Raw genomic sequence first — 23,922 nt, forward strand, 5'->3', positions numbered from 1 at the left:
TTATGGGAACACTAAGCAGAAAGCCCACTCCTGAACTCGCTGTTTGCAGCCAGCTTCCTGGCTCTGATGCTTGGGAACTCTGCCACACACAGGCCCCCCTGGTCTTCCTTTGCCCTCTGGGATCCTGAGATCACACTGTCCCACCTAGGATTCCGCCCTGCTTCACCACCTGAGCGCCTTTCAGGCAGGGATGTCCGTCACCTGAGCAGACTTCTGCAAGTTCCCACTTTGCGCTCCGCTGCTGTATTACTTTCCGGTAGCTGGCTTGCGGAGGTTCCCTCCCCCCCCCCGCCGCCCCCCCCCCCGCGGTTTATCTTTGGATACATCACCTCGGATTCACCTCTCTGCATCTCCTACCTTGCAGAAAGTGGTCACTTTTCTATTTGTAGAATTGCAGCAATTTTTTTCTTAGATCTCCAGTTGAGTTCACAGGTGTTCAAAATGATTTTATAGCTATCTAGCTGAATTCCAGGGACCAGAGAAAACTAAAGTCTCCTACTCCTCCACCATCTTCCTCCCTCTCTTTAAGTGATTTTTAAATCATCCTTGCAGATTCTCCTACCTTCTGTAACGGAGCTTCAAAGAATTTGGCTCATCAGTCATTTGTAAAATAGGGGTCAGACTGGGCACATTTTTTTGAAAGACCCTATGGCTCAGGCTTTCAAAGTATATTTTAGGAATGGGTTTTCAAAAGTTTTATAGGAATACATAATAGCTGTGGTAGCAGCACCTTGAGGACCTTATTCTGACTGTGTATAACAGTATAGTATTCTCAAGTGACAATATTGCATCACTTTGTTGTTGTTTTTTTTTTTTAGTTTAAAAGAAAAATTGTTTTAAGTTAGGATACGAGGTAACCCAGTGGTTCTCAGAGACAAAAAGGCAAATTAGGACTGAGGAGTTTGAACGGTCATAAAAAGTATAAAAGTAAAAATGGCAACTCAGGAAAAATTTTAGCCAAAAACTAGAGATGTCAATTATTAGAGTAGGATTTCATCAGATTCATCTTAGTTGAGAGCTGGAAGGGGCTTGAGAATCACTCCATTTATACAGGAGGAAACTGAGATGAAGTGACCACTCTACATTTGCTTAAACGAATATAGCTAAGGAAAGAGTTACTTCTTTGATAATGGATGTAGCTGATTTATTTGGAGTTGAGGCAGAAAGTGAAAGTCCACCCCCTAATCCCAGAGGTTTCTCAAAGCTGTCTCCATGAGTGAGGATGATAAATGAGATCAGTACAGCAGAAAGATAGGACAACAGGGTTTAGTGGGTTTGTTCTAGCTTCTTATTTTCACTTTTCCTTCCATCCAATAAGCTTCTCAACATTCAAATGTGGCAGAAATAAGAAAAAAAAAGGAGGGGTGGTTAATATGGCTACATTTTCTGACTGTAATAGGTTATTTTTTCCTTTTTCTGGTTTTTGTAGGTTTTCCAGTGAATAACAGCAGCAGTGCTAATGCTCAGAATTTTAGTTTTAAACCAAGCTCTGGATTTGCCTCTGCCCCTTCTGGAAGTCCTCCTGTGTTCGGGAATACTCCAGCATTTGGAGCTGCATCCTCTGCCAGTTCTGCCATCACTACTTCTGTTCCAACATTTGGATTTGGGAAACCTGCAGTCACATCTGCTGCTTCATTTTCTTTTAAAAGTCCTGCAGCTTCTGGTTTTGGATCACCTGGATTTTCAGGATTTCCAGCTTCCATGGCAGCAGGCTCTTTTGGAGCTCCAGGGGCCCCAGCCTTTGGAAGTGGCACTTCTGTGGCTGGTTTTGGTAGTCTAGGCTCACATTCTCACACTGCTTTTTCCAAGTCATCTAGTGACATCTTTGGAAATAGTAGCATATCCACCTCTCTCCCAGTCTCAAATGGCAGCACCACAACAGATAATGAATTATTCACACCCAGGGATCAATTAACAGCAGAAGAACTAGAACAATTTCAGTCCAAGAAATTTACTCTGGGAAAAATTCCTTTAAAGCCACCACCTGCAGAACTTCTAAATATTTGAAAGGACAATTTTAAATACAGAAAAGAACAGCTCTTAAAATTGTTTTGAGTGGTTTGTATAAAATTGCTTTGAGTAGTTCAAATGTATACGTATGTATGTATATATGTACATATATACTTATAAGGAATATAAGCTTTCATTAATAACTTTAGGGGTCTTGAAATTCAATATTTTTTTCTAAGTAAAGCATAAAAAATACTCTGCAAGAGGTTTTTTTTTTTACTTTAATTATGAATGGAAGTGAAAAAAACTGTCAGTGTGCACTGAATAAAGTGCTTTTCTCATCTATATAACTTTACTCTCTTACCCTTTAAAGGTTTACCTTTAAACATTTTTTTTTTTTTTAGGAAGGAGATCATTTCTAAAGCCATTAGGGGAAAAAATGCTTAAGTATTTAGCTTACTTACCAAATAAACATCAGTAGCATGACTATCCTTCATGTTAAAGAAAATTCTGTTAGAGATAACAGTTTTTAAACTTCTTTTTATTTTTCAGACCTACAAAAGGCATTTTCCTCTCATAATTTTGTTACCCTCCAATTTTGACTCTCTCATGGACCACCATTTGAGTTTTCTTCAACAATTTTAGACTGATTTTTATCAGGGCCTAACTTCTGTATAATTCTATTTATTCCTCATATTATCCCATTAAGTTGGCAGATTTTAAGAGGAATGGAAATTGTGGTCTCATGTGAATAAATAGTATATGTGGTGGGGCCAGGATTCACCAGCTCTGGTGAGCTTCTATTAGAATTCTCAGACGTGTTTCGATCTCCCTGGGCCCTCAGATAGAAAGAGTAATATCTTGTATATCTTATATATAGTTAATCCAAGAAGCCAAAGACTTGTCATGAGTTGAGGCTTATGTGTCAGAGTTCTGTTCTCCCCTCTCAAGCCTCTATAATGACATAGCTCACACTATAGAACAGTTATCTGACATAGATCTGGGATTGAGCTGACTTTTTAATGTGAAAATAGAATCTTACCTAATAAAAGATATGCACCCCAAATGATTTTAGTGTTTATGCAAAGAATTCAGTCCTCAGAAGATCCAGATTCTGTTACTTCTTTCAAAGAACTGTATGACTCCCAGCTAACACTTATGGAAACCCCAAATTTGGGATGGAATCTGTAGCCCAGGGGTGTATGTTTGAAACTATCCTTGGTGTAGAAAGAGTAAAAAGATCCTAAGTTCCTGCTTTAGTCTCAAGCTCTAAAGACTTTCCAATGTTTATTCCAACTTATAGTTCACTCCTAGGATTTTCCTACGTGATGGAATAAACCCTATGCTACCAGGCTTACCAGTCTCCTGTGGGTTCCAGTTGAACTTCCCAGTGTCCCGGAGGCTCTGAGGATGCAAATTAAGGATGTAGGGTTTCTAAATTTGCCTGATTATGAGCATTTCATGGGGTATTTGTTAAATTACATATCCAGAATAATATATCCACTAGGCTAGGCCTGGGGATGTGTTTTTTACCAAGTGTTTCATGAGATTCTATAAGCAAGTTTGGGAAACAGGAGCCTATCTAGCTGCATTTAGGCTACTTAGTAATATGCGATTTGGGAGTTTTGTTGTAATTGTTGAAGCCTGTTTTATGTGCTTGTGTGTGTGTGTGTGTGTGTGCGCGCGCGCGCACACACACACACACACACACAATGTGGTGAACTTAGATCCAAGGTGGTCAAATAGTGCTGTTGTCAAAAAGCACAAGTAAGTGCTATGGGTTACCTTAAAGTGTGAGAAACTAAGGCAAAGGAGTTCACAAAGTAGAAACCAGCAGTATGCATGCATACCGGTATCAGGAGTCCAAGAAGGCCTGAACTCCTAGACCTAGCTAAGGGGCAGCAGGGCTTCAGAAAATCAGAAACAGGTACCAGTGAGGTGGTGGCCAGGTAGACTGAGTGGAAGGGGGAAAAAGCAACCACAAGAGTGTGTGCCACCATCTGGATTTATTCAGTGAGGCAAGAACCAATTCTGGGAGAGCGGGTCTAACTGGAAAGTCTACCCCCAAATAAGCAAAAACCGCCTCCCTTAGCATCTGCTGCAACAGCTGTTTACCTAGAATGGGAGCAAATGACAGAACTGCAAACAAGGTTTTATTACAAGTAAACTGATTTAGCTAGCTTGGTTATCTCGTCAGAGATTAGAAGGGAAGGAGTGTAATAGCTGAGAGCTGACTAGAAGAGGAGAGAGAAAACAGCTGGTATTAACACTATTTAAAAGGGATAGCATGAGTTAGCTACACAATATTATTCATAGGGATAAAATAATTCAATCTAGTGTCCAGCAACAGGAAATACTTTAATTGTGGTAGATTCATATATTGGAATACTAGACAACCTTTCTAAATGACCGAAAAGAATAGGGAATAACTTGGAAAGGCTTTTATTCTGTAGTCATAAAGTGTGTTATAAAATTGTACATACAATGTGGTCCAATTTGGGGGGAAAGTGTATATTCATAGGGAAAGGAAAGCCTAAAAGGTAATAATAGCTCAAATTTTTTTACTGTAAAAAATACCCCACATAACATTAAATTTACCATCTTAATTATTTTTAAGTGTATAGTTTAGTAGTGTTAAGTAGTGTGCACATTCACATTGTTGTGTTACAGATCTCTAGAACTACTTCATCTTGCTACACTGAAACTAGTCCATTGTCTGGATGAACCACATTTTCTTTATCCATTCATCTGTCAGTGGAATTTGGGTTGTTTGCACCTCTCAGCTACTGTAAATAATGCTGCAGTGAACATGGTGTGCAAATATCTCATTGATATCCTGCTTTGAATTCTTTTGGATATATGCCTAGAAGTGGGATTGTTGAGTCAGTGGCAACTCTTATGTTTAGTGTGTTGAACCTATATGCCACTTTTCATAGCAGCTGCACCATTTTACATTGCTATCAACATGGTTCCAATTTCTCCGGGTCCTCCCCAGCACTCATTTCCTTGTTTTGATAGTAGCCATCCTAGTGGGTGTGAGGTGATATCTCGTTGATTTGATTTGCATTTCTCTTACAATCAGTGATGTTAAGCATCTTTTCAATTGCTTGTTGGCCATTTGTATATTTTCCTTGGAGAACAGTCTATTAAAGTTCTTTGCCTATTTTTAATTTTTTTTAAAGATTTATTTAGGGGCACTTGGTGGCTCAGTCAGTCAAGCATCTGCCTTTGGCTCAGGTCATGATCCCAGGCCCTGGGATCGAGCCCCACATCAGGCTCCCTGCTCAGCGGGGGCTCTGCTTGTCCCTGTCCCTCTGCCTCTCCCCTGGCTTGTGTTCTCTCTCACTCAGTCTCTCTCAAATAAATAAATCTTTTACTTATTTATTTATTTTAAAGATTTTATTTATTTATTTGACAGAGAGAGACACAGTGAGAGAGGGAACACAAGCAGGGGGAGTGGGAGAGGGAGAAGCAGGCTTCCCGCTGAGCAGGGAGCCCAGTGCGGGGCTCGATCCCAGGACTCTGGGATCATGACCTGAGGCGAAGGCAGATGTTTAATGACTGAGCCACCCAGGCGCCCCTTTTATGTATTTTTTTAAAAAGATTTTTATTTATTTTTATTTGAGAGGGAGAGCATGAGCCAGGGGAGAGCCAAAGGGAGAGAGAGAATCCACAAGCAGACTCCCCACTGAGCATGGAGCCTGACGCACTCTATCAGAACAGGGCTCTATCCCAGGACCCTGAGATCATGACCTGAGCCAAAACCAAGTGTCGACTACTTAACCGACTGAGACACCCAGGCGCCCCCTTTGCCTATTTTTTAATCCAGTTATTTGTTTTCTTGTTGAGTTGTAGAAATTCTCTGTATAGTCAGGTTATTAATCCTTTATCAGATATATGATTTACAAATATTTTCTCTTATTTCATAGACTGCCTCTTCACTCTGATTGTTTCCTTTGACATATAGACGTTTTTAGGTTTGATGTAGGTTATTTTTGTTTCTGTTGATTGTAATTTTGGTATCATATTCAAGAAATCATTGCCAACTCCAATGTCTTGCTTTTTTCCTGTTTTCTTCTAGGAAGTGTATAGCTTTAGGTCTTACATTTAGGTCTTTAATCCATTTTAATTTATGTATATGGTGTAAGGTAAGAGTCCAACTCCTTTTTTTTTGCATGTGGATATCCAGGTATCCCAATACTATTTGTTGAAGAGACTGTCCTTTCCCCATTTTCTAGTCTTGGCAACTTGGTCAAAAATTACTAGGGTATATATGCACGGGTTTGTTTCTGGGCTCTCTTCTGTTTTGTTGGTCTATACATCTGCCTTTATACCAGTACCACACTGTCTTAATTAGTGTTTCATTGTATTATGTTTTGAAATCAGGAATTGTGAGGCTGCCAATTTTGTTCTTTTTCAAGATTGTTTTGGATACTTGGGATATTTTAAGATTCCATATAAATTTTGGACTTTTTTCCTACTTCTGTAGAAAAAAAATACCACTGGGATTTAATATGGATTGCACTGAATCTTTACATCGTTTTGAATAGTGTACATATTTAACAATATTAAGTCTCCCAATCCATAAGCAGAGGATATCTCCATTCATTTGTATCCTCTTTCTTTTCTTTTAGCAATGCTTTATAGTTTTCAGTGTACAAGTCTTTCACCTCCTTGGTTATGTTTATTCCTAAATATTTTACCCATTTTGATGCTATAGTAAATGGGATTATTTTCTTAATTTCCTTTTTGGATTAATTATTGGTAGTGTATATAAGTGTAACTGATTTTTGTGTGTTGACTTTGTATCCTGCTACTTTGCTAAAATTATTAATTGTAACCTTTGTGTGTGTGTGTGTGTGTGTGTGTGTGTGTGTGTGTTGAGTCTTTAAGGTTTTGTACATAAAAGATCATATAATCTGTGATCAGAGATAATTTTGCTTCCTTTCCAATTTAGGTGCTTTTTAATTTCTTTCTCTTGTCTAATTGCTCTGGCTAAGAATTCTAGTACTCTGTTGAATAGTAGTGATAAAAGGAGGCATCCTCACCTTGTTTCTGATCTTAGAATAAAAACTTTCAGTCTTTCATAGTTGAGTATAATGTCAGCTGTGGGGTTTTCATATATATATATATGTATTTAATGTTAAGGCAGTTTCCTTCTATTCCTAGTCTGTTGAGTGCTTTTATCATGAAAGAGTGTTATATTTTGTCAAGTGTTTTTCTGCGTCAACTGAGATAATCATGTGGATTTTGTCCTATATTTGTTAATGTGGAGTGTTCTATTGATTTTTTTCATTATTGAACCATCCTTGCATTCTAAGTGTAAATCCCATTTGATCATGGTGTATAATCCTTTTAGTGTGCTCTTTCGTTCAGTTTACTAGTATTTTGTTGAGGATTTTTACACTGTTACTCATTAGGTATATTTTTCTACAGTTTTATTTTCTTGTGTCTTTATCTAGTTTTAGTATCAGGATAATGCTGGCTTCACAGAATGAGTTTGGAAGTGTTCCTTCTTCAATTCTTTGGAAGATTGTGAGGAGGATTGGTGTTAATTCTTTAAATGTTGGGTAGAATCCTTCAATGAGTCATCTGGTCCTAGTTGGAAGGTGTTTGATTACTGCTTCAATCTCCTTACCAGTTATAAATCTGTTCAGATTTTTTATTTCTTTATGATTCAGTCTTGATAGGTTGTATATTTCTGGGAATTTATCCAATTCTTCTAGGTTATCCAATTTGTTATTATAGAATTGTTCATAGTAGTCTCTTACAATCCTTTTAATTTCTGTGATATTATGCACTGATTCAATTCTAGTTTTAGTTATTTGAGTCTTCTGCCTCTTTTTCTTAGTCTAACTAGGGCATTGTCAATTTTGTCAATCTTTTCAAAAAACAGTGTCTTAGTCTGCTCAAGCTACCATTAAATATCATAGACTGGGTGGCTTAAAAAACAGATACTTATTTCTCACAGTTCTGGAGGCTGAAAGTCCGAGATCAGGGTGCCAGCATGGTCAGCTGCTGGTGAGAACCCTCTGCCTGGCTTGCAGATAGCTGCCTTCTTGCTGTGTGCTCACACGGCCTTCTCTTGGTGCATCTGCTTGAAGACAGAGATTTCTCTCTCTCTCCCTCTTGTTATGTGGGCATTAATCCCAACTTGAGGTTCCAACCCTCAAGACTTCATCTAAACCTAATTATCCCTCAAAGGCCCCACCTCCAAATACTATCACATTGCGGATTAGGGCTTTAATATATGAATTTGGGGGGAGACACAAACATTCAGTCCATAACACCAACTCTTGATTTTGTTGATTTTTTTATTGTTTTTCTATTCTCTAATTCATTTACCTCTGCTCTAATCTTCATTATTTCTTTCCTTCAAAATTTGCGTTTAGTTTGTTCTTTTTTCGTCTCCTCAAGATGTAGAGTTAGATTATGGATTTGAGATCTTTTTTTTTTTTAAGATTTTTATTTATTTATTTGACAGAGAGAGACACAGTGAGAGAGGGAACACAAGCAGGGGGGGAGTGGGAGAGGGAGCAGGGAGCCCGATGCAGGGCTCGATCCCAGGACCCTGAGATCATGACCTGAGCCGAAGGCCGACGCTTAACGACTGAGCCACCGAGATCTTTTTTAATGTAAGCACTTACCACTATAAAATTCCCTCTTAGTATTGCTTTTGCTGCATCACATAAGCTTTGGCATATTGTGTTTGTTTTCATTTGTCTCTAGGTATTTTCTAAGTTCCTTTGTGATTTCTTCTTTAACCCATTGGTTAAGAGCGTGTTGTTTAATTTCCACGTATTTGTGGATTTTCCTTCTTTTACTGATTTCTATTTTTATTCCATTGTGGTCAGAGAAGATACTTTGTATAATTTCAATCTTCTTAAATTTGTTAAGACTTATTTTGTGACCTAACCTGTGGTCTACCTTAGAGAATGTCCATGTGCACTTAAGAAGAATATGTATTCTACTGTTGGGTTAAGTGTTCTATATATATCTGTTAAGTTTAATTGGTCTATATATAGTGTTGTTCAATTCCTCTATTTTCTTCTGTCTGGTTATTCTAGCCATAAATGAAATCAGAATATTGAAGTCTCCTACGATTATTGTCTTGCTGTCTATTTCTCCCTTCAGTTCTGTCAGTGTTTGCTTCATATATTTGGGAGCCCTAATATTAGGTGCATATATATTATAATTGTTATATCTTTCTGGTGAATTGACCCTGTTATCATTATATAATGTCCTTCTTTGTCTCATGTGACAGTTTTTGTCTTAAAGTCTATTTTTTCTAAATATGGCCTCCCCTCCTCTTTTCAGGTTCCTGTTTGCATAAAATATCTTTTTCCATGCTTTCACTTTTAGCCAATGTGTGTCTTTAGATATAAAATGAATCTCTTTAGACAGTATATTAGTTGGATATTGTTTTTTGTTTTTTTTTTTAAAGATTTTATTTATTTATTTGAGAGAGAGAGAATGAGAGACAGAGAGCATGAGAGGGGTTAGGGTCAGAGGGAGAAGCAGACCCCCTGCCGAGCAGGGAGCCCGATGCGGGACTCGATCCAGGGACTCCAGGATCATGACCTGAGCCGAAGGCAGTCGCTTAACCAACTGAGCCACCCAGGCGCCCAGTTGGATATTGTTTTTTATCCATTCAACCAATCTGTGTCTTTCAGTTGGTACATTTAAAATCCATTTACTTATGAAGTAATTGCTGACAGGTAAGGATTTACTATGGCCACTTTATTCATTGTTTTCTGTATATCTTATAGCTCTTTTGTCCCTCTTTTCTTCCTACTACCTTATCTTATGTTTCATTAATTTTTTAACTTTTTGTAGTGACATATTTTTATTCCTTTCTCATTTTCCCTTTGCGTATATTCTATAGTTTCTTTGTGGTTATCATTGCAATTACATAAAACATCTTAAAGTTGTAACAATATATCTTAAGCCGTTAACAGCTTAACTTCAATCACATATAAAAACTCTGCCCCTTTACATAAACTCTGTACCCCCTACTTTGTTACTGTGGTGCAAATTACCTCTTTTTATATCACATCCCTCAGCATATATTTGTATATAATTACTTTTTGTGCTTTTGTTTTTAAAATTCTATACTAGAAAGTGATATATGCACCTACATTATAACACTACATAATTATACATTTATATATTTACCTTTACCACAGGAGTTTTATATTTTATATGGCTTTGGTTGCTGTTTATTATCCTTTCACTTCAACTTGAAAGACTCCCTTCGGCGTTTCTTTTTATTCCCAGCCAGTTTATGGACACTGCAGTGCTCAGGCTTCGACCACGTACACCCACAGCGGTCACAACAGTTTCTTCCACTGCTGCTTCTTAGTCTTCAGGTTCTCCTCAGGTTTGCTGAGCCAGCCGCACATGGCACACATTTTCTTGGACTACTTGCCCTTGTAGAATTTTCCAAGATTCTCTTTCTGAGTCTAGTTAATGTGGTGAAAACACAGGTGATGGATTTGTGAACAACCTGGATCTTGGACAGCTTGGATGCCACTCTGCCTGTTACATTGGAGACATGCAGCTGGGATAACTTCACCTTCCAGTTTTCCAGCTCTTTCAACAGTTCCTTCTCCTTACCTTGAAGGTCTTGAGACTTAATATTGGCCGTGGCTGCACAAGCCACCATGTCTGCCACCTGCTCCAAGGGAAAGAGCCCATCAGCATTTCTTATAGGGCAGGTCTAGTGATGAGAAACTCTCTCAGCTTTTGTTTATCTGGAAAAATATAAATTTCTCCTTTGTTTTTGAAGGATAGTTTTGCTGGATATGGTATTCTTAGTTGGCACTTGTTTCTTCCAGTATTTTTAATATATCATCCTACTCCCTTCTAGTCCACAGTGTTTCTGCTGATAAATCTTTTGATAATCTAGTAGGAGCTCCCTTGAACATAACAAGTCACTTTGCTCTTTCTGCTTTCAATATTCTCTTTGTGACTTTTGATTATGATATGCCTTGGTGTAATTCTCTTTAGATTTATCTTAGTTGGAGTTTTTTTAATTTCATGAATTTGTATGTCCATTTCTAGTCTCAGGTTTAGGGAATTTGAGGCCATTAATTATTACTCAATTAGGCTCTGAGCTCCTTTCTCTCTTTCTTCTTCTTCTGAGATTTCCATAATGTATGTGTTGTTCTGCTTTATGGTGTCCCACAAGTCACTTAGGCTCTCTTCATCTTTCTTCAATCTTTTTTCTGTTTGCTCCTCTGCCTAAGTAATTTTGAAAGTCCTGTCTTTGAGTTCACTGATTCTTTCTTCTGCCTTGTCAAGTCTGATGTTGAATAGTGAGTTTTTCAGGGCAGTTATTATTGTTTTCATTTTCAGAATTTCTGTTTCGTTCTTCTTCATAGTTCTATCTCATCATTGATATTCTCATGTTCATGCATTGTTTTCCTGATTTTGTTTGGTTGTCTATCAGTGCTCTCTTTTAATTTATTGAACATTTATGACGAGTAACTCATAAGTCTCCATTTATTTAGGGTCAGTTTCAGGAAATTTAATTTTTCCTTTAAAAGGGCCACATTTCCCTGTTTCCTTGTATGTCTTGTTATCTACTGTTGGGATTTTGGCATTTGAAAAATCAGCCATCCCTCCCCAACATCGCAGTCTGGTTTTGTACAGGAATGACATTCTCAACTCAGTGCTGCTAGAGATTCTGGAGACTTCTCAAGCCTTTTCTGGGGATGTGTCCTTTTTGGGCTTGTGTGTAACCTAATTGAAGAGGTTTGCCTATTTCTACTCAGTACTCCCCATCGGTATCTGCCTGCGCTACTGTGGCCTCGCTGGTGCTGTAGTACGCCATGGCACTGGAGCGCCACCTGGTGTCTATCTGCGGGACTGCAGACTCTGGTGCATGTCGGTCACTTTGTTCTCAGAGGCCAAGCTCTCAACCTGGCTCCTGGTTGTCAGACAAGATGTAAGCCAGTCCCTTCAACAGTCCACCTAAAAGAATGTTGGGCATACATTCTATTCCTTTCATCCCCAGGAAGAAGATGGGAGTTAGGTGTTTCCTCCCAGTAGCACTGCACTGAGTCAGAGGGAGGGGCTCGGCAAGAGAAAGCGCCATGAACTTTCCTACCAGGCTTTAATGTGGTTGGCTTTGTGCTCACCTAGAGTGCAGGAACCTCTTGACTGGGTTCTAGATTTTTCAGACAATTAGTCCATGCATTGCTGTTAAATCTGTGTCTCCATGGGGGAAAGGAGGGTGGAGGGCTTCCTATTCTACCATCTTGCTAATGTCCCTTCCAATAGCTCTAGTTTTTATGACCTTTTGCAATGTTTCAGACAATGTCTTAAGTACTTTACATCTATTAGCTAATTTAATCCTCACAACCCTATGATCTAGGTGCTATTATCATGATCCTCATTTTCGAACTAGCAAATGGTTAAATTGGAATTCAAACGTAGGATTTAGAAGTGCATGCCTTTAACTACCATGCTATACTAGATGTTAGATTATGGGTTTTTTTTTTTTCCTTCTTGCTTTTTTTTCTACAATACACGTGCATTACCTTTGCAATACATGTATCTCCCATTTTTCTTATAGGCATGTAATTTGTAGGATGGAGCTTAACATTTTTAGACGGCAAAGGCTTAATTTTAGCAGGATTAGTTACTTCAGTTAAATTCATTCCCCTAAAATTCAAGATTAATGAAGTACTCAGAAGGTACAGACTTCTTTCCCCTTTCTCCCTCCATAAGCCTCCAATTCTATTTCTCTTACCATCAGCCAAGGAAGAGTGTAGGAAAAAGCCTAAGACCTTCTTCCAGCGGAGTGATGGTAGGTGCTTCTCCTTACCCCCTTCCAGCCCCGTTCTTTCAGTTCTGCCTTTTCCACTTCTGTTTCCAGTACTTTAAAAAAAGAAAATTTGAAGGCTTTAAAAATGTGAGGGAATGTATAAGAAGGATACTTTAAAGTATGAAACAGGTGAATGAAGACATTTTCTTTGGCCCAAATATTAGTTTATGTTGAGAATTATTACAGAAAAAGAAACTCAAGTGGTCCAACTTCAAAAATATTCATGAAAGACAATACACAAGATACCACCTCATGCCCACCAAATTGGCAGAAATTAAAGTCTAATAAAAACAGGTGTTGAAGATGTAATATCATGGAGACTCTGTGAGCTGTTATACGAGTGTGGATTGGTGCAAGCACTTGAGAAAGAGCAATTTGGCAATATCTAGTAATGCTGAAGATGCACATCCCTTACAACCTAGCAGTTCCACTTCTCCATAAGACCATTGCTCCTCAAAGTGTGGTCCTAGGACCAGCAGTATCAATACCACTTGGGAACTTAAGACAAATGCAGAATCTCAGGCCCCATCCTAAACCTACTGAATCAGAGTTTGCCTGTTAACAAGATTTACCAGATGATTGAATGCACCTGAATATATGAGAAACAATTGTATGTGGGAAAAGACATGTGCAAATCTATACATAGTATTGTTTGTAGTAGGAAAACATTGAAAACAACCGGAAGTCCATCCACAGGATAACAGATATTTGGTAAAACAGGATATATCTCTACAACAATTTGAGTTATATGTATAAACAACCAAAAAAGTACAGGTGCAAAATGATACGTATGGTATACCATTTAAAGTTCAAAATGCAAAATAATATTATATATTATTTGTGAATATGTGAACATAGTAAGGGAATGACAGCATGAGAATGATAAGCACCAAATTCAGAATAGAGTTTGCTTAGGGAGGGAACAAAAGGAGTGAGATGTTGGAGGCATATACAAGGTGCTTTATCTTTGTGACATTTGATCTAAACTGAATACAATGGTAACATTTAATAGAGTGGATGATGAGTACATAGTTATTCATTATGTTATTTTCTACATTTTTCCATATACTTGAAATAAGTTTACACATTTGTAAAGATTTAATTTAGAAAAAAAAGAAATGCCTTCTTTCCCACCCTAAATTGTGTATTATCAAGTAGCTTTTAGATTTCTGAAGTGATATTATGAATCAATTGGTTTGTCAAATTGTATCCAAGTCTTTTGGATTAAATAGGCCACTCTGGTGAAGCTTGTCTTCAAATACTGAAGCACAGAGAGGAAAACTAGGGAACTGACTATGGATGTAGACAATATAATTTTTGCTGCCATGCTGATGAAATGTTAAGGGTACACAGTCAAGGGGCGCCTGGGTGGCTCAGTCGTTAAGCGTCTGCCTTCGGCTCAGGTCATGATCTCAGGGTCCTGGGATCGAGCCCCACATCGGGCTCCCTGCTCCGCGGGAAGCCTGTTTCTGCCTCTCCCACTCCCCCTGCTTGTGTTCCCTCTCTCGCTGTCTCTCTCTGTCAAATAAATAAATAAAATCTTTAAAAAAAAAAAAAAAAAGGTACACAGTCAAATATTTGTGGAGTAAAATGAAAATTATACCTGATTCACTAGTTTGTCTCTCTACTTAAACCACACAAGGAAGATAATCTAGACTCTATATGTTAACCAGTTACCTTGAAGCTATTTTGTCAACCTCATGTCATCAACCACCTGGAAGTCTCATCTTGTTTCCTTGTCATTTATAATGTAAACAGTATTCAATCCTCGGTGAAGCAGAGGAATAGAGTGTTCTCTGCCGTTCATGTTTCTTTTGACATAGTGGTTGTCCAGCTTTTTCCGCTTGGAAAACTTCTAGAGACTGCATGACTCACATCTCCTTTCCACCAGGAAAAAAACAAAAGTCAAGAGAAGACATTACTGGAATTATTTATTAATCCAGAAGCTACTCAACTCAGGGACATTTACATAATTCACTAGAGAAAACACAGTCTTGTATAAGAAAAAGATTGCCTGATTTATTGGAATTGTTGCTCTCTGTTATTAAGGACTCACCAAATGCAAATACTACACTAAGAATTCAGTCCTAAGACCTACTGAGCAGGTTGGGAAATGACCCTGAAGGATTATGGAAAGTTCCAAATAAAGTGTCAAGTCTCTCAAGGAGCTCATCATCAAGATGAAGATGAACAAGAATCAAGTCATCTATGCAAATTCAGATGGTAACATGTATACAAAGGCACTGCATTGAGGACATCAAAATGCTAGAGTAGAGTTAAGGGAATCATAAGGAGCCATCATCAGCCTGTGGTGATTTCCCAGAGGAAATGAATTTTAATAGTTTTGAGATGGAAGTGAAAGCATAATGGGAAGGAGAAATAATCAAAGCAGTCAGAAGTGAGCTTCTAAATAGAAATAAGCTGAGTCCAGGAAGATTACATTAACTTTATTATATAGAGTTTGAAAAGCTTCTTTATCTCTTTAGATAAAGAATCTTTACTAACTGGGTGAACTTGGGTAGGTTAACTTTTCCAATCCTTTTATCTGTAGAATAGATAATATCCACCACCAAGTGACTGTGTGGATCAGTAATGAATGTAACATCCTTAGCAGGGAAATTATGCTCAATAATTCCATTTGTGAGCAAAAATAATGCTTGATCATGATAGAGAATTCAAACTATATAGAAACTCATAAAATGAAAATTATTCTCCACCCTCCCAATGGCATTGTCTTTAACATTATTGTGCATGTTTCTCTCATTTTCATACTGTATACACATTCTAATAGTTATTATCATTATCAGTGCTATCATACTGTGTTTCATCTTGTCACCTAACAAAATGTTTTGAAGAACGTTCCAAATCAGCATGTATAGGTTTACTTCATTGTTTTTAAAGGTAGAAGCAGCTTCTAACAAGCCAAACATGAGACCGAAATGGGCAAAGGGGAAAGGAAAATGAAACTCTATGGGGGGGGGGTGGCTATCCCCAAGTGACTGAGGCACCTCCTGGCCTCACCTGTTTCTTCTTCTAGCTTAGACTCCACAGCGCATCAGTCCAATCACTCTTGAAGGTACCTAACTGCCACTCCTCCGCATCCCTTCCTCCAGGCACTTCCTGCCAACCTGAGACACTGGGAGGCTGTCTTCTGTGACCAGCACACCCGCAGAGCAGTGGAGCTGCTACCGAAAGCTGTGCTGTGACGTCAGGACCTTAAATACCTCAGGAACACTGCCCAGAAAACCACATAGTTCCTCCGGGGGGGCTCAGCAACTGCTCCCACCTAAGCTTTTTTCCCTTTCTTTCTCTCTTTCCTTCCTTCTTTCTCTCTCTCTTTTCTTTCTTTCTTTCTTCTCTTCTTTCTTTCTTTTCTTTTCTTTCCTTCCCTCCCTTCCTCCTTCCCGCCCTCCCTCCTTTCCTTTCTTTCCTTCCTTCCCACCCACGCTCCCTTCCTTCCTTCCTTCTTTCCTTCCTTCATCTCTACACTCAACGTAAGGCTCCAACTCACCACCCTGAGATCAAGAGTTGCATGGTCCACTGACTGAGCCAGCCAGGCGCCCCCACCTAAGCTTTTCTATACCTTTTCTATACCATCTAATCTGTCTTCTCTCTCAAAAAATGACCCTCTGCATCCTTCACTGAGAAATTAGAAGCCTCAGACAGGACAGTGGTCATTCTCTTCTGTACTCCAAAGCCAGCCCTTCACACATGCTATGGAACACCACCAGTTATCCACTCTCCTCCTCAGTCACCTGTTCTTCCCCTTCGCTGAGTCCGCCATAAACATCACACGTGCTGTAGCATCTCTCTGCTGGGGAAAAACAAATGCAAAGTGCTCTTGACCTTGTGTTCCAAAACCACCACCCCAGCTCTCTGTTTCCTGTAAAAGCCACACTTCTCTAAACCTTGTTTCACTTGACTGCTTTCCTCCCCCACCGATTCTCACCTCACACTTCAACCCTTTTCAATTTGTCTCACCCCTTATTCCAGTTAGGCATCTGTCCAGGCTCCCTTTTCCCACTGACAACATTCCTGCAGCAGCTTCAGACCCTACATCTCTTAGAGAGTTAGTGAAGAAAAAGGGTCTCTTTCCTAAGATTACCGACAAAATCCTCACAGCCTCTCCCTGGCTCTGATCAAGGCCACATGCCCATCCTGGGTCAATCACCGAATATGCAGAGTCTCTTCTGATGACCAAACTCTGAAACAAAGATCTAGCTCCTCCTTTTTAATAGCTGCATAATATTCCATTGCACGAATGTACCATAATTTATTTAACCTCTCCTTTTCTGAAGGACATTTGGGTTTTTCTAGCTATTTCCTAACACAAATAATGTTTCACAAGATGCACATTTTAGGGGTTGCCTGGGTGGCTCAGTCGTTAAGCATCGCCTTTGGCTCAGGTCATGATCCCAGGGTCCTGGGATCGAGCCCCACATCGGGCTTCCTGCTCAGCCAGGAGCCTGCTTCTCCCTCTCCCACTCCCCCTGCTTGTGTTCCCTCTCTCACTGTGTCTCTCTCTGTCAAATAAATAAATAAAATCTAAAAAAAAAAAAAAAAGATGCATATTCTAGGACCTTGCCCACTGACATACACACTCATATCACACGGTTCTTTCTTTATCAACCTCATCAAGCACATGACTGCTGAATTGTGCTTTTTGTGCTTTTAAGGAACTTTCCATCACACCACCAACATGTCACAATGTATGTTCCTGTGACCACTTTGAGGAAGAGGAAGGGAGAGGGGACCCTGGAGGCTGCAATAGCTAGACATTTTCTTCATTGTCTTCAGATCTCCAGATGTAGTCCAGCTGTTGATAGAGGGGCTCTTTGAAGCTCCCCTAAAATTAGAAGGAAAAAAATGCTTCAAATTTCTGCGGAAGCCCCACTTGCCTTCTAATCTCTCTGAGTCAACTTGGTAGAGGTGATGGGGGAAACTCTCTCCTAATCTGTTCTGCCTCTATTCCCACCATAACAGTTCAAAAGAATTGGCAAAAATCTTAAAATTTCCAATTTCTCTTCTTTTGCTGGTATGACCCAAGCCACAGAAAAAGCCACTGCCACGACCCTCCAGCCTCCATCCCCAAAGAGGTGACCTTACCCCCAGACCAGTGCCTGACTTCTCAGCCTCTGTCTTGGTCCCCTGGCTTTGTGGGGAATGGCCTGCCTGTCCCACAATGCCCTTAACCTGCCAACCCACCACCTTGAAGCCATGAATCAGCACTTTTGGCTAAATGAATGCAGCATCTCTCAGAAGTATGTCATGTGTCCTTTCTGCTTCTGAGATCTGATTTTAAAAAAATAATCACAAAGCTCTCTGGGCTAGCCTTAGTTTTGAAGTTCTAGCACCCAGCTCTACCATTGACCAGGTCTCCAGTTAATACCCAATTACACTTCCCATCCTTCTTTTGTTGCTGATAAACTTTCTCTTACTTGACCTTGCAGAAAATTTATTTTTCCAACTTCTTTCTCTTTTGCTTTCACATCCTCACTTGCGCCACGACAAAACACCACCAACCCCATTTGCCCACCCTTACGATAGAGGTCCTCTTCCTCCTCCTTATATCCCATGCCCACCATGGAGTGAAAACACAGCCCAAAAATATTCTCTCTCCAGCCTCTCTTTGATGGGACCCCTCTTCCAGTGTGCTCAGCTCCATGCGGGCTCCCAGAGGAAGCCCCAGCCCACTCTGGAATACGGTCTTCCCGCTGGCCACATTTGCTGATATTTTATAACAAAACTTTCTTTTACTGGTGCTTGGTAAACTTAATGAACAAGTATTACTCCTAAAATATAGAGAGAACTTATAACTGCTAGCATTGTTTCTAAAGGGCCCTACAAATGCCGCACTGTTGGCATTAGTAAACATATTTCTTTCAAAGACAATTTTACCCAAAGAAGACTCGAAACAGAGGCAGGGAAGGTGTACAAGTTATAGATCCTAACTTGTGATTATTTTGGTTTCCCAAAGCCTAACTTTTTTCAGTCTATAATAATATGTATATGTACATATGGCACTTAAAGGACAGGTTCTCTGCTCCCCCCAAATCCCACCATAGCCAATGCTGTTCTGGGCAGCCCTATGAGACCCCGGATTTAGTTTCTCCTTCAGAGTGTCCCAGAGGTGTGGCATGCCTACCACTGGAGGTCCATGAGATGACTTTAGAAGGTACATCCCAACAAATTTTCAATACTTATTTTATAACAGATTACAGTAGATTATTTTTCTATAGATAGAAAAAACATAACTAGAATATCAAACTCCTACATTTGGAGTCCTATTGCTTAGGAGGAGATTAAAGTATTGATGTAGATTCAAAGATAAATATTAAGTAAAACTGTAATAAAAAGTACACAGATATAGGGGCGCCTGGGTGGCTCAGATAGTTAAGTGTCTGCCTTCGGGACAGGTCATGATCCCGGGGTCCTGGGATCGAGTCCCCCATGTGCTGAGACCCCATGTGCTGAGCAGGGAGCCTGCTTCTCCCTCTGCCTGCCACTCACCCTGCTTGTGCTCTCTCTCTCTCTCTCACTCACGTAAGTAAATAAAATCTTTAAAAAAAAAAAAAGGACACAGATATGAGAAAAACCACGAAAGTGGTACAGGAATGAAGCTGAGGACCCTACTCTGTCTCATGCTGCCTAAAACATCGTGGTGCTTTGCCAGAGTTCAATAATGTGATGATGCCTGACCCTTGTCCATTCTTCTTCCAGCGATATTCTAAATAAGCTGCCGGAGGCAAAGTAAGTTAGCCTAGTGGCGGGCTTTCTGTCATCCCCCCTCCCGCATGGCTGGTGCAGCGAGGCAAAACCCACCCACTGCACTAAGTGTGCTGCATTTGGGGGTCAGAGAAGGCTGTCAAGCATTTATGTGATCAGTGGCCAGTGAGTTGATTTGGATTTGTTTTACTTTTGAGAAAGAGGACGAGGGTGGTAGTGATCTTCTCCCTAGGAGCCCCGAACAGCTGACTCAGTGTCACGGGCTTGTTGGCCTGGCAGCCTTTCAGCACCAGGCTCAGGTCCTCGCAGAGCAAATCCCATGACTCCATGGGACTGCCCGGGTCACTGTTGTGCCAGAATGTTCTTGTGAATGATACTGCTTAGTGAATAGGTCCAGAAAAATCTTTTTATCTTAAAGGAATTTTTATGAGAAGAGGGCACTTGATCTTATAGGATTTGATTTAACAATTGTCATTTAATTTATTGAGTTATAACTTTTTTCTAGAAAGGGTATGAAATGACTTATAAAAATACATACAGTGAGATAAAATTTCCATAGATGAGGAAAATGGGCCCAAACGAAAGCAGGGGCAGGAAAGATAAAGTAGAGCCAAGAACGAGGACTGTCACCAAAATGTAGAGCAGTGGTAGCCGGCTGGCTCAGCTTCCTCCCAGCAAGATAGCGAAGGCAACAGTGATGTGAGTGATGTATGTGGTCCATGGTGACCCTACCATTTTTTTCTAAAAATAGAACACAAACCACTGCTCAGGAGAAGGCTAACCACCCCATGTGCTGAGACCAAAAAGAAGTTTCTGGTGTATGAGTGATGCAGTCAACAGGGTCCTCAATAATTTCTCTGGGATGGCCCATAGTGGCCTCACAGGTCTGTTTTGTACCGCATCCTTAAGCAGAAGAGGGGGCCTCAGGCCAAAGCAAGCACTGGAAATCAGTGCTACAGCAACCAAGACTATGCTCTTTGGGAATACATCTCAGCTAGCTTAACCCCTGGGTGGGTTTTGGAGGGCCTGCTGGGGCGGTCAGATAGGACCCCCATAGCCATTATCTCTGAGCCAGCTCGCAAACCCTTCAGCATCAACAAGGTCAATGAAGCCCTCCCTGACACAGCCTAGGATGTGGCTCTTCCAGACCACAGTGCGATGCACTCTAAGGCCCTGGCTGGAGGCAGGATCAGGACTGGCTACATAATCTGTGGACCAAATGCAAAATGAAAACACAAGACTGCTTGTTCAAAAATGAAGACTTTCAAGATGGCGACGGCAGGGCGGTAAAGCCACCACGGGGCCCTTGTAGGGATGGAGCCCTGTGGGCCTGCCTGAGTCACATACCCATGAAGTCAGCCCTGGGTGTGGTGAATATCCTCATGAAAAATTGGAGAAACTGATGAGGATGCAGTAAATGAGTTAATGTTTATAGTGTTTAAAACAGTACCTATCACAAAATTAGCCCTGTATATGTGTTTGCTTTTGCTATATAACAATTATTATTTTAATTAATAATTATTGTTTTAATAATATAGCAAATGCAAATAACACAATACACTGTGTTTATTTTATCAGTTTTGTTGTTGTTGCTGTTTTTATTATTACTATTATTATTACTATTATTATTATTACTATTACTACTGTTATTTATGCGTCTGAAGTTTAGCAAAAAGGACCAGGCTGGAGATCATTTGGAGTCATCAGCATGCAGCAGGCCTTTAAAGCCATAGGAGTAGGGGCACCTGGGTGGCCCAGTCTGTTAAGTGTCTGCCTTCGGCTCAGGTCATGATCCCAGGCTCCTGGGATCGAGCCCCGAATCGGGCTCCTTGCTTGGCTGGAAGACTGCTTCTCCCTCTCCCTCTGCTGCTCCCCCCCTGTTTGTGCTCTCTCTCTCTTTCTGTCAAATAAATAAATAAAAATCTTAAAAAAAAAAAAAAAAAGCCATGGGAGTAGATGAGCTCACCTAAGGAGTGCATGCAGGTAGAGGATTGGAGCACTGTGACAGCTAGGGGTCAAGGAGTTGGGAAGGAACCAGCAAAAAAGGCTGAGAAGGAGGGAGAGGACAGCAGAGTGTGGGGTCCTGGAATCCAAGAGAGGATGGTATATAGAGGAGGAAGGGGATCAGTGGTGTTTGATGATGCTCTTGGGTAAAATAAGATGAAAACTCAGAATGGACCATCGGATTTGACAATATGGAGGTCGTGGTGACCTCCATAAGAGCCGTTCCAACACAATGGTAGGATAAAAACCCTGACTGAAATGGTTTCAGAAGGTAATGGGAGGAGAGGTGGTGGATGCACTGGATGTGGACGTGCTTTTCAGGAGCTGCGCTGCACAGAGCAGCAGAGAACTGGGATAGAAGCTGGCCAGCAAGCCTGGGGCCCTCAGTCCTGTAACTGCAAGGGCCTGAATTCTGCTAATGACCACATGACTTGGAATAGACCCTGGGGTCTAGAAAGGAATGCAGTCCAACTGACACCTTAATCGAGGTCTGTGTGACCCTGAGCAGAGGGCCCAGGCAAGCTGGGCTCAGACTCCTAACCCATCAAAATTGCGACTCAATGAGTTTGTCCTGTTTTAAGCCACTAAGTTTGTGGTAATTTGTTATGCAGTGACAGATAACTAATACAATGGACTAAGTATAAAATGATATTAAGGAATTATTATAACTTACAATTTAGAATCACAAAAAAATGTTCTTTTTTCTAGTGAGATATATTGAAGTATTCAGGAAATGTCTGGGATCTGTTTTAAAATAATAGTAAAGAGGGGCACCTGGGTGGCTCGGTGGGTTAAGCGTCCGACTCTTGGTTTCAGCTCATGTCAGGATCTCAGGGTCCTGAGATCGAGCCCCACCTCAGGCTCTGTGCTCAGCAGGGAGTCCGCTTGAGATGTTCTCTCTCTCCCTTTCCCTCCCCTGCCACTCGCACTCTCTTCCTCTCTCAAATAAATAAATAAAGTCTTTAAAAAGTAATAGTAAAGAAATAAATAGATGAAAAATATATGAAGAAAATATGGCAAAATATTGTTAGTATGAGACCCAGGTGAGGGATATACAGGGAATCGTTGTGCTATTCTGTTTTTATGTATGTCTGAAATTTTTCATAATAAAATGTAAACATATATGCATATAGATATGTGTGCTGAGAGAGAAAGAGTTCAGTCTTAAATCTCCTTTTCCCTCCCTCTTCCCCTCCTCCTCCTTCTTCATGTTGTTTCCTAATTGTCCCTTTAACTTATCTCACTTACAAGGGTGTCCCCCTTTGGCCTGCTGTCTTTCTGAAGGATGTACGTATTAAATAATATTTTCAGGGGCGCCTGGGTGGCTCAGTTGGTTAAACGTCTGCCTTCGGCTCAGGTCATGATCTCCAGGTCCTGGGATCGAGGTCGGGCTCCTTGCTCAGCGGGAAGCCTGCTTCTCCCTCTCCCTCTGCTACGCCCCCTGCTTGTGTTCTCTCTCTCTCTCTCTTTGACAAATAAATAAATAAATCTTTAAAAAATAATACTAAATTAAATAAATAAATAATATTTGCAGAATTCTCTCCTCTTAAAAGAGGGATTTAAGCTGCAGCCCTGTGTGTCATGGAGTCTGGTGAGAGCGGACCCAGAGGGACGGGCACCTCCTCGCAGCAGGTCTGCCTGAGGCCCCGGGGCTGAAGTGTCCTGGAACAATGGCCCTTATTCGCAGCAGGGCTGCCTTTCAGGGGGCTGGGGTGCTCTCCTGGTGCCAACCCCAGCTGTCTTTTTCACCATTCTGAGCTCTCCTCCGCCACCTCGCCGGGGCCTTCATTCTTTCTCAGGAACCCCGCTCCTTGGGCAGAGGTCACGTGCTCCACTCAGGCCCCATCTGACAGCTGTGGCCCCTGCCTGGCCTGGCCCCACAGACGCTCACTGTTCCCTTTCATAGGCTCGGAGGTGCTCCTGCCAGAAAAGTCCACTTCCTTTACGCGTCTCTTTCTCATGGTGTCACTCTTTTTGGCCTTGAGTGTCGTGCCAATTCCTTGCCCACTTGATGAAAGGATTCAGGGGCAGAGAACTTGAATCAATGGGGTCTTTTTAGTTTTGAACATCAGTAAAGAGCACAAATCAGTTCAATGAGTTCAGACTCCCAATTATTTCCATGCTTGCTGCGGTCTCTACCCAGCATTAAATCCCCCCTGAAAATGCCTCTTGTTATCTCCAGCTAATGAAGAATGTCGCTCTTTTTTCTTGGTTTGAACACACTCCAAAACATTGGCCTGAAAGATCAATTTAACGCTGGAGAGCCCTGAATACAAGAATCTTTAACTTTCCCTTTTATACAGCTCACTGGCATTATTCTAATCGTTTTCTTTCCTCTGCATTTGGTTCTGCTCACTGACAGTATTTTTATCTGTTTGGTTGTGTAAAATGCAATCATTTATTTAAAGACT

At 40.6% G+C, this 23,922-nt stretch overlaps 1 protein-coding gene and 1 pseudogene across 4 annotated transcripts in view; one reads left to right on the forward strand and one right to left on the reverse strand.

Moving 5' to 3' along the window:
• Window positions 1–9,037, forward strand: part of NUP42 (nucleoporin 42) — a 29,550-nt gene extending 20,513 nt beyond the window's left edge. For all 4 annotated transcript variants that reach the window (XM_036122913.2, XM_036122917.2, XM_036122918.2 and 1 more), the window contains one exon: window positions 1,430–9,037. In XM_036122913.2, the coding sequence (XP_035978806.1) occupies window positions 1,430–2,007 (578 nt within the window). In that variant the 3' untranslated portion in view covers window positions 2,008–9,037. The remainder of the gene's footprint in view (window positions 1–1,429) is intronic.
• A 1,213-nt stretch (window positions 9,038–10,250) lies between these two features.
• LOC118555061 (large ribosomal subunit protein uL29 pseudogene) lies at window positions 10,251–10,703 on the reverse strand (annotated as a pseudogene).
• Between the last annotated feature and the right edge of the window lie 13,219 nt (window positions 10,704–23,922).

The sequence above is a fragment of the Halichoerus grypus genome, chromosome 12 (assembly GCF_964656455.1).
Source record: "Halichoerus grypus chromosome 12, mHalGry1.hap1.1, whole genome shotgun sequence".
Taxonomy (NCBI): Eukaryota; Metazoa; Chordata; class Mammalia; order Carnivora; family Phocidae; genus Halichoerus; species Halichoerus grypus.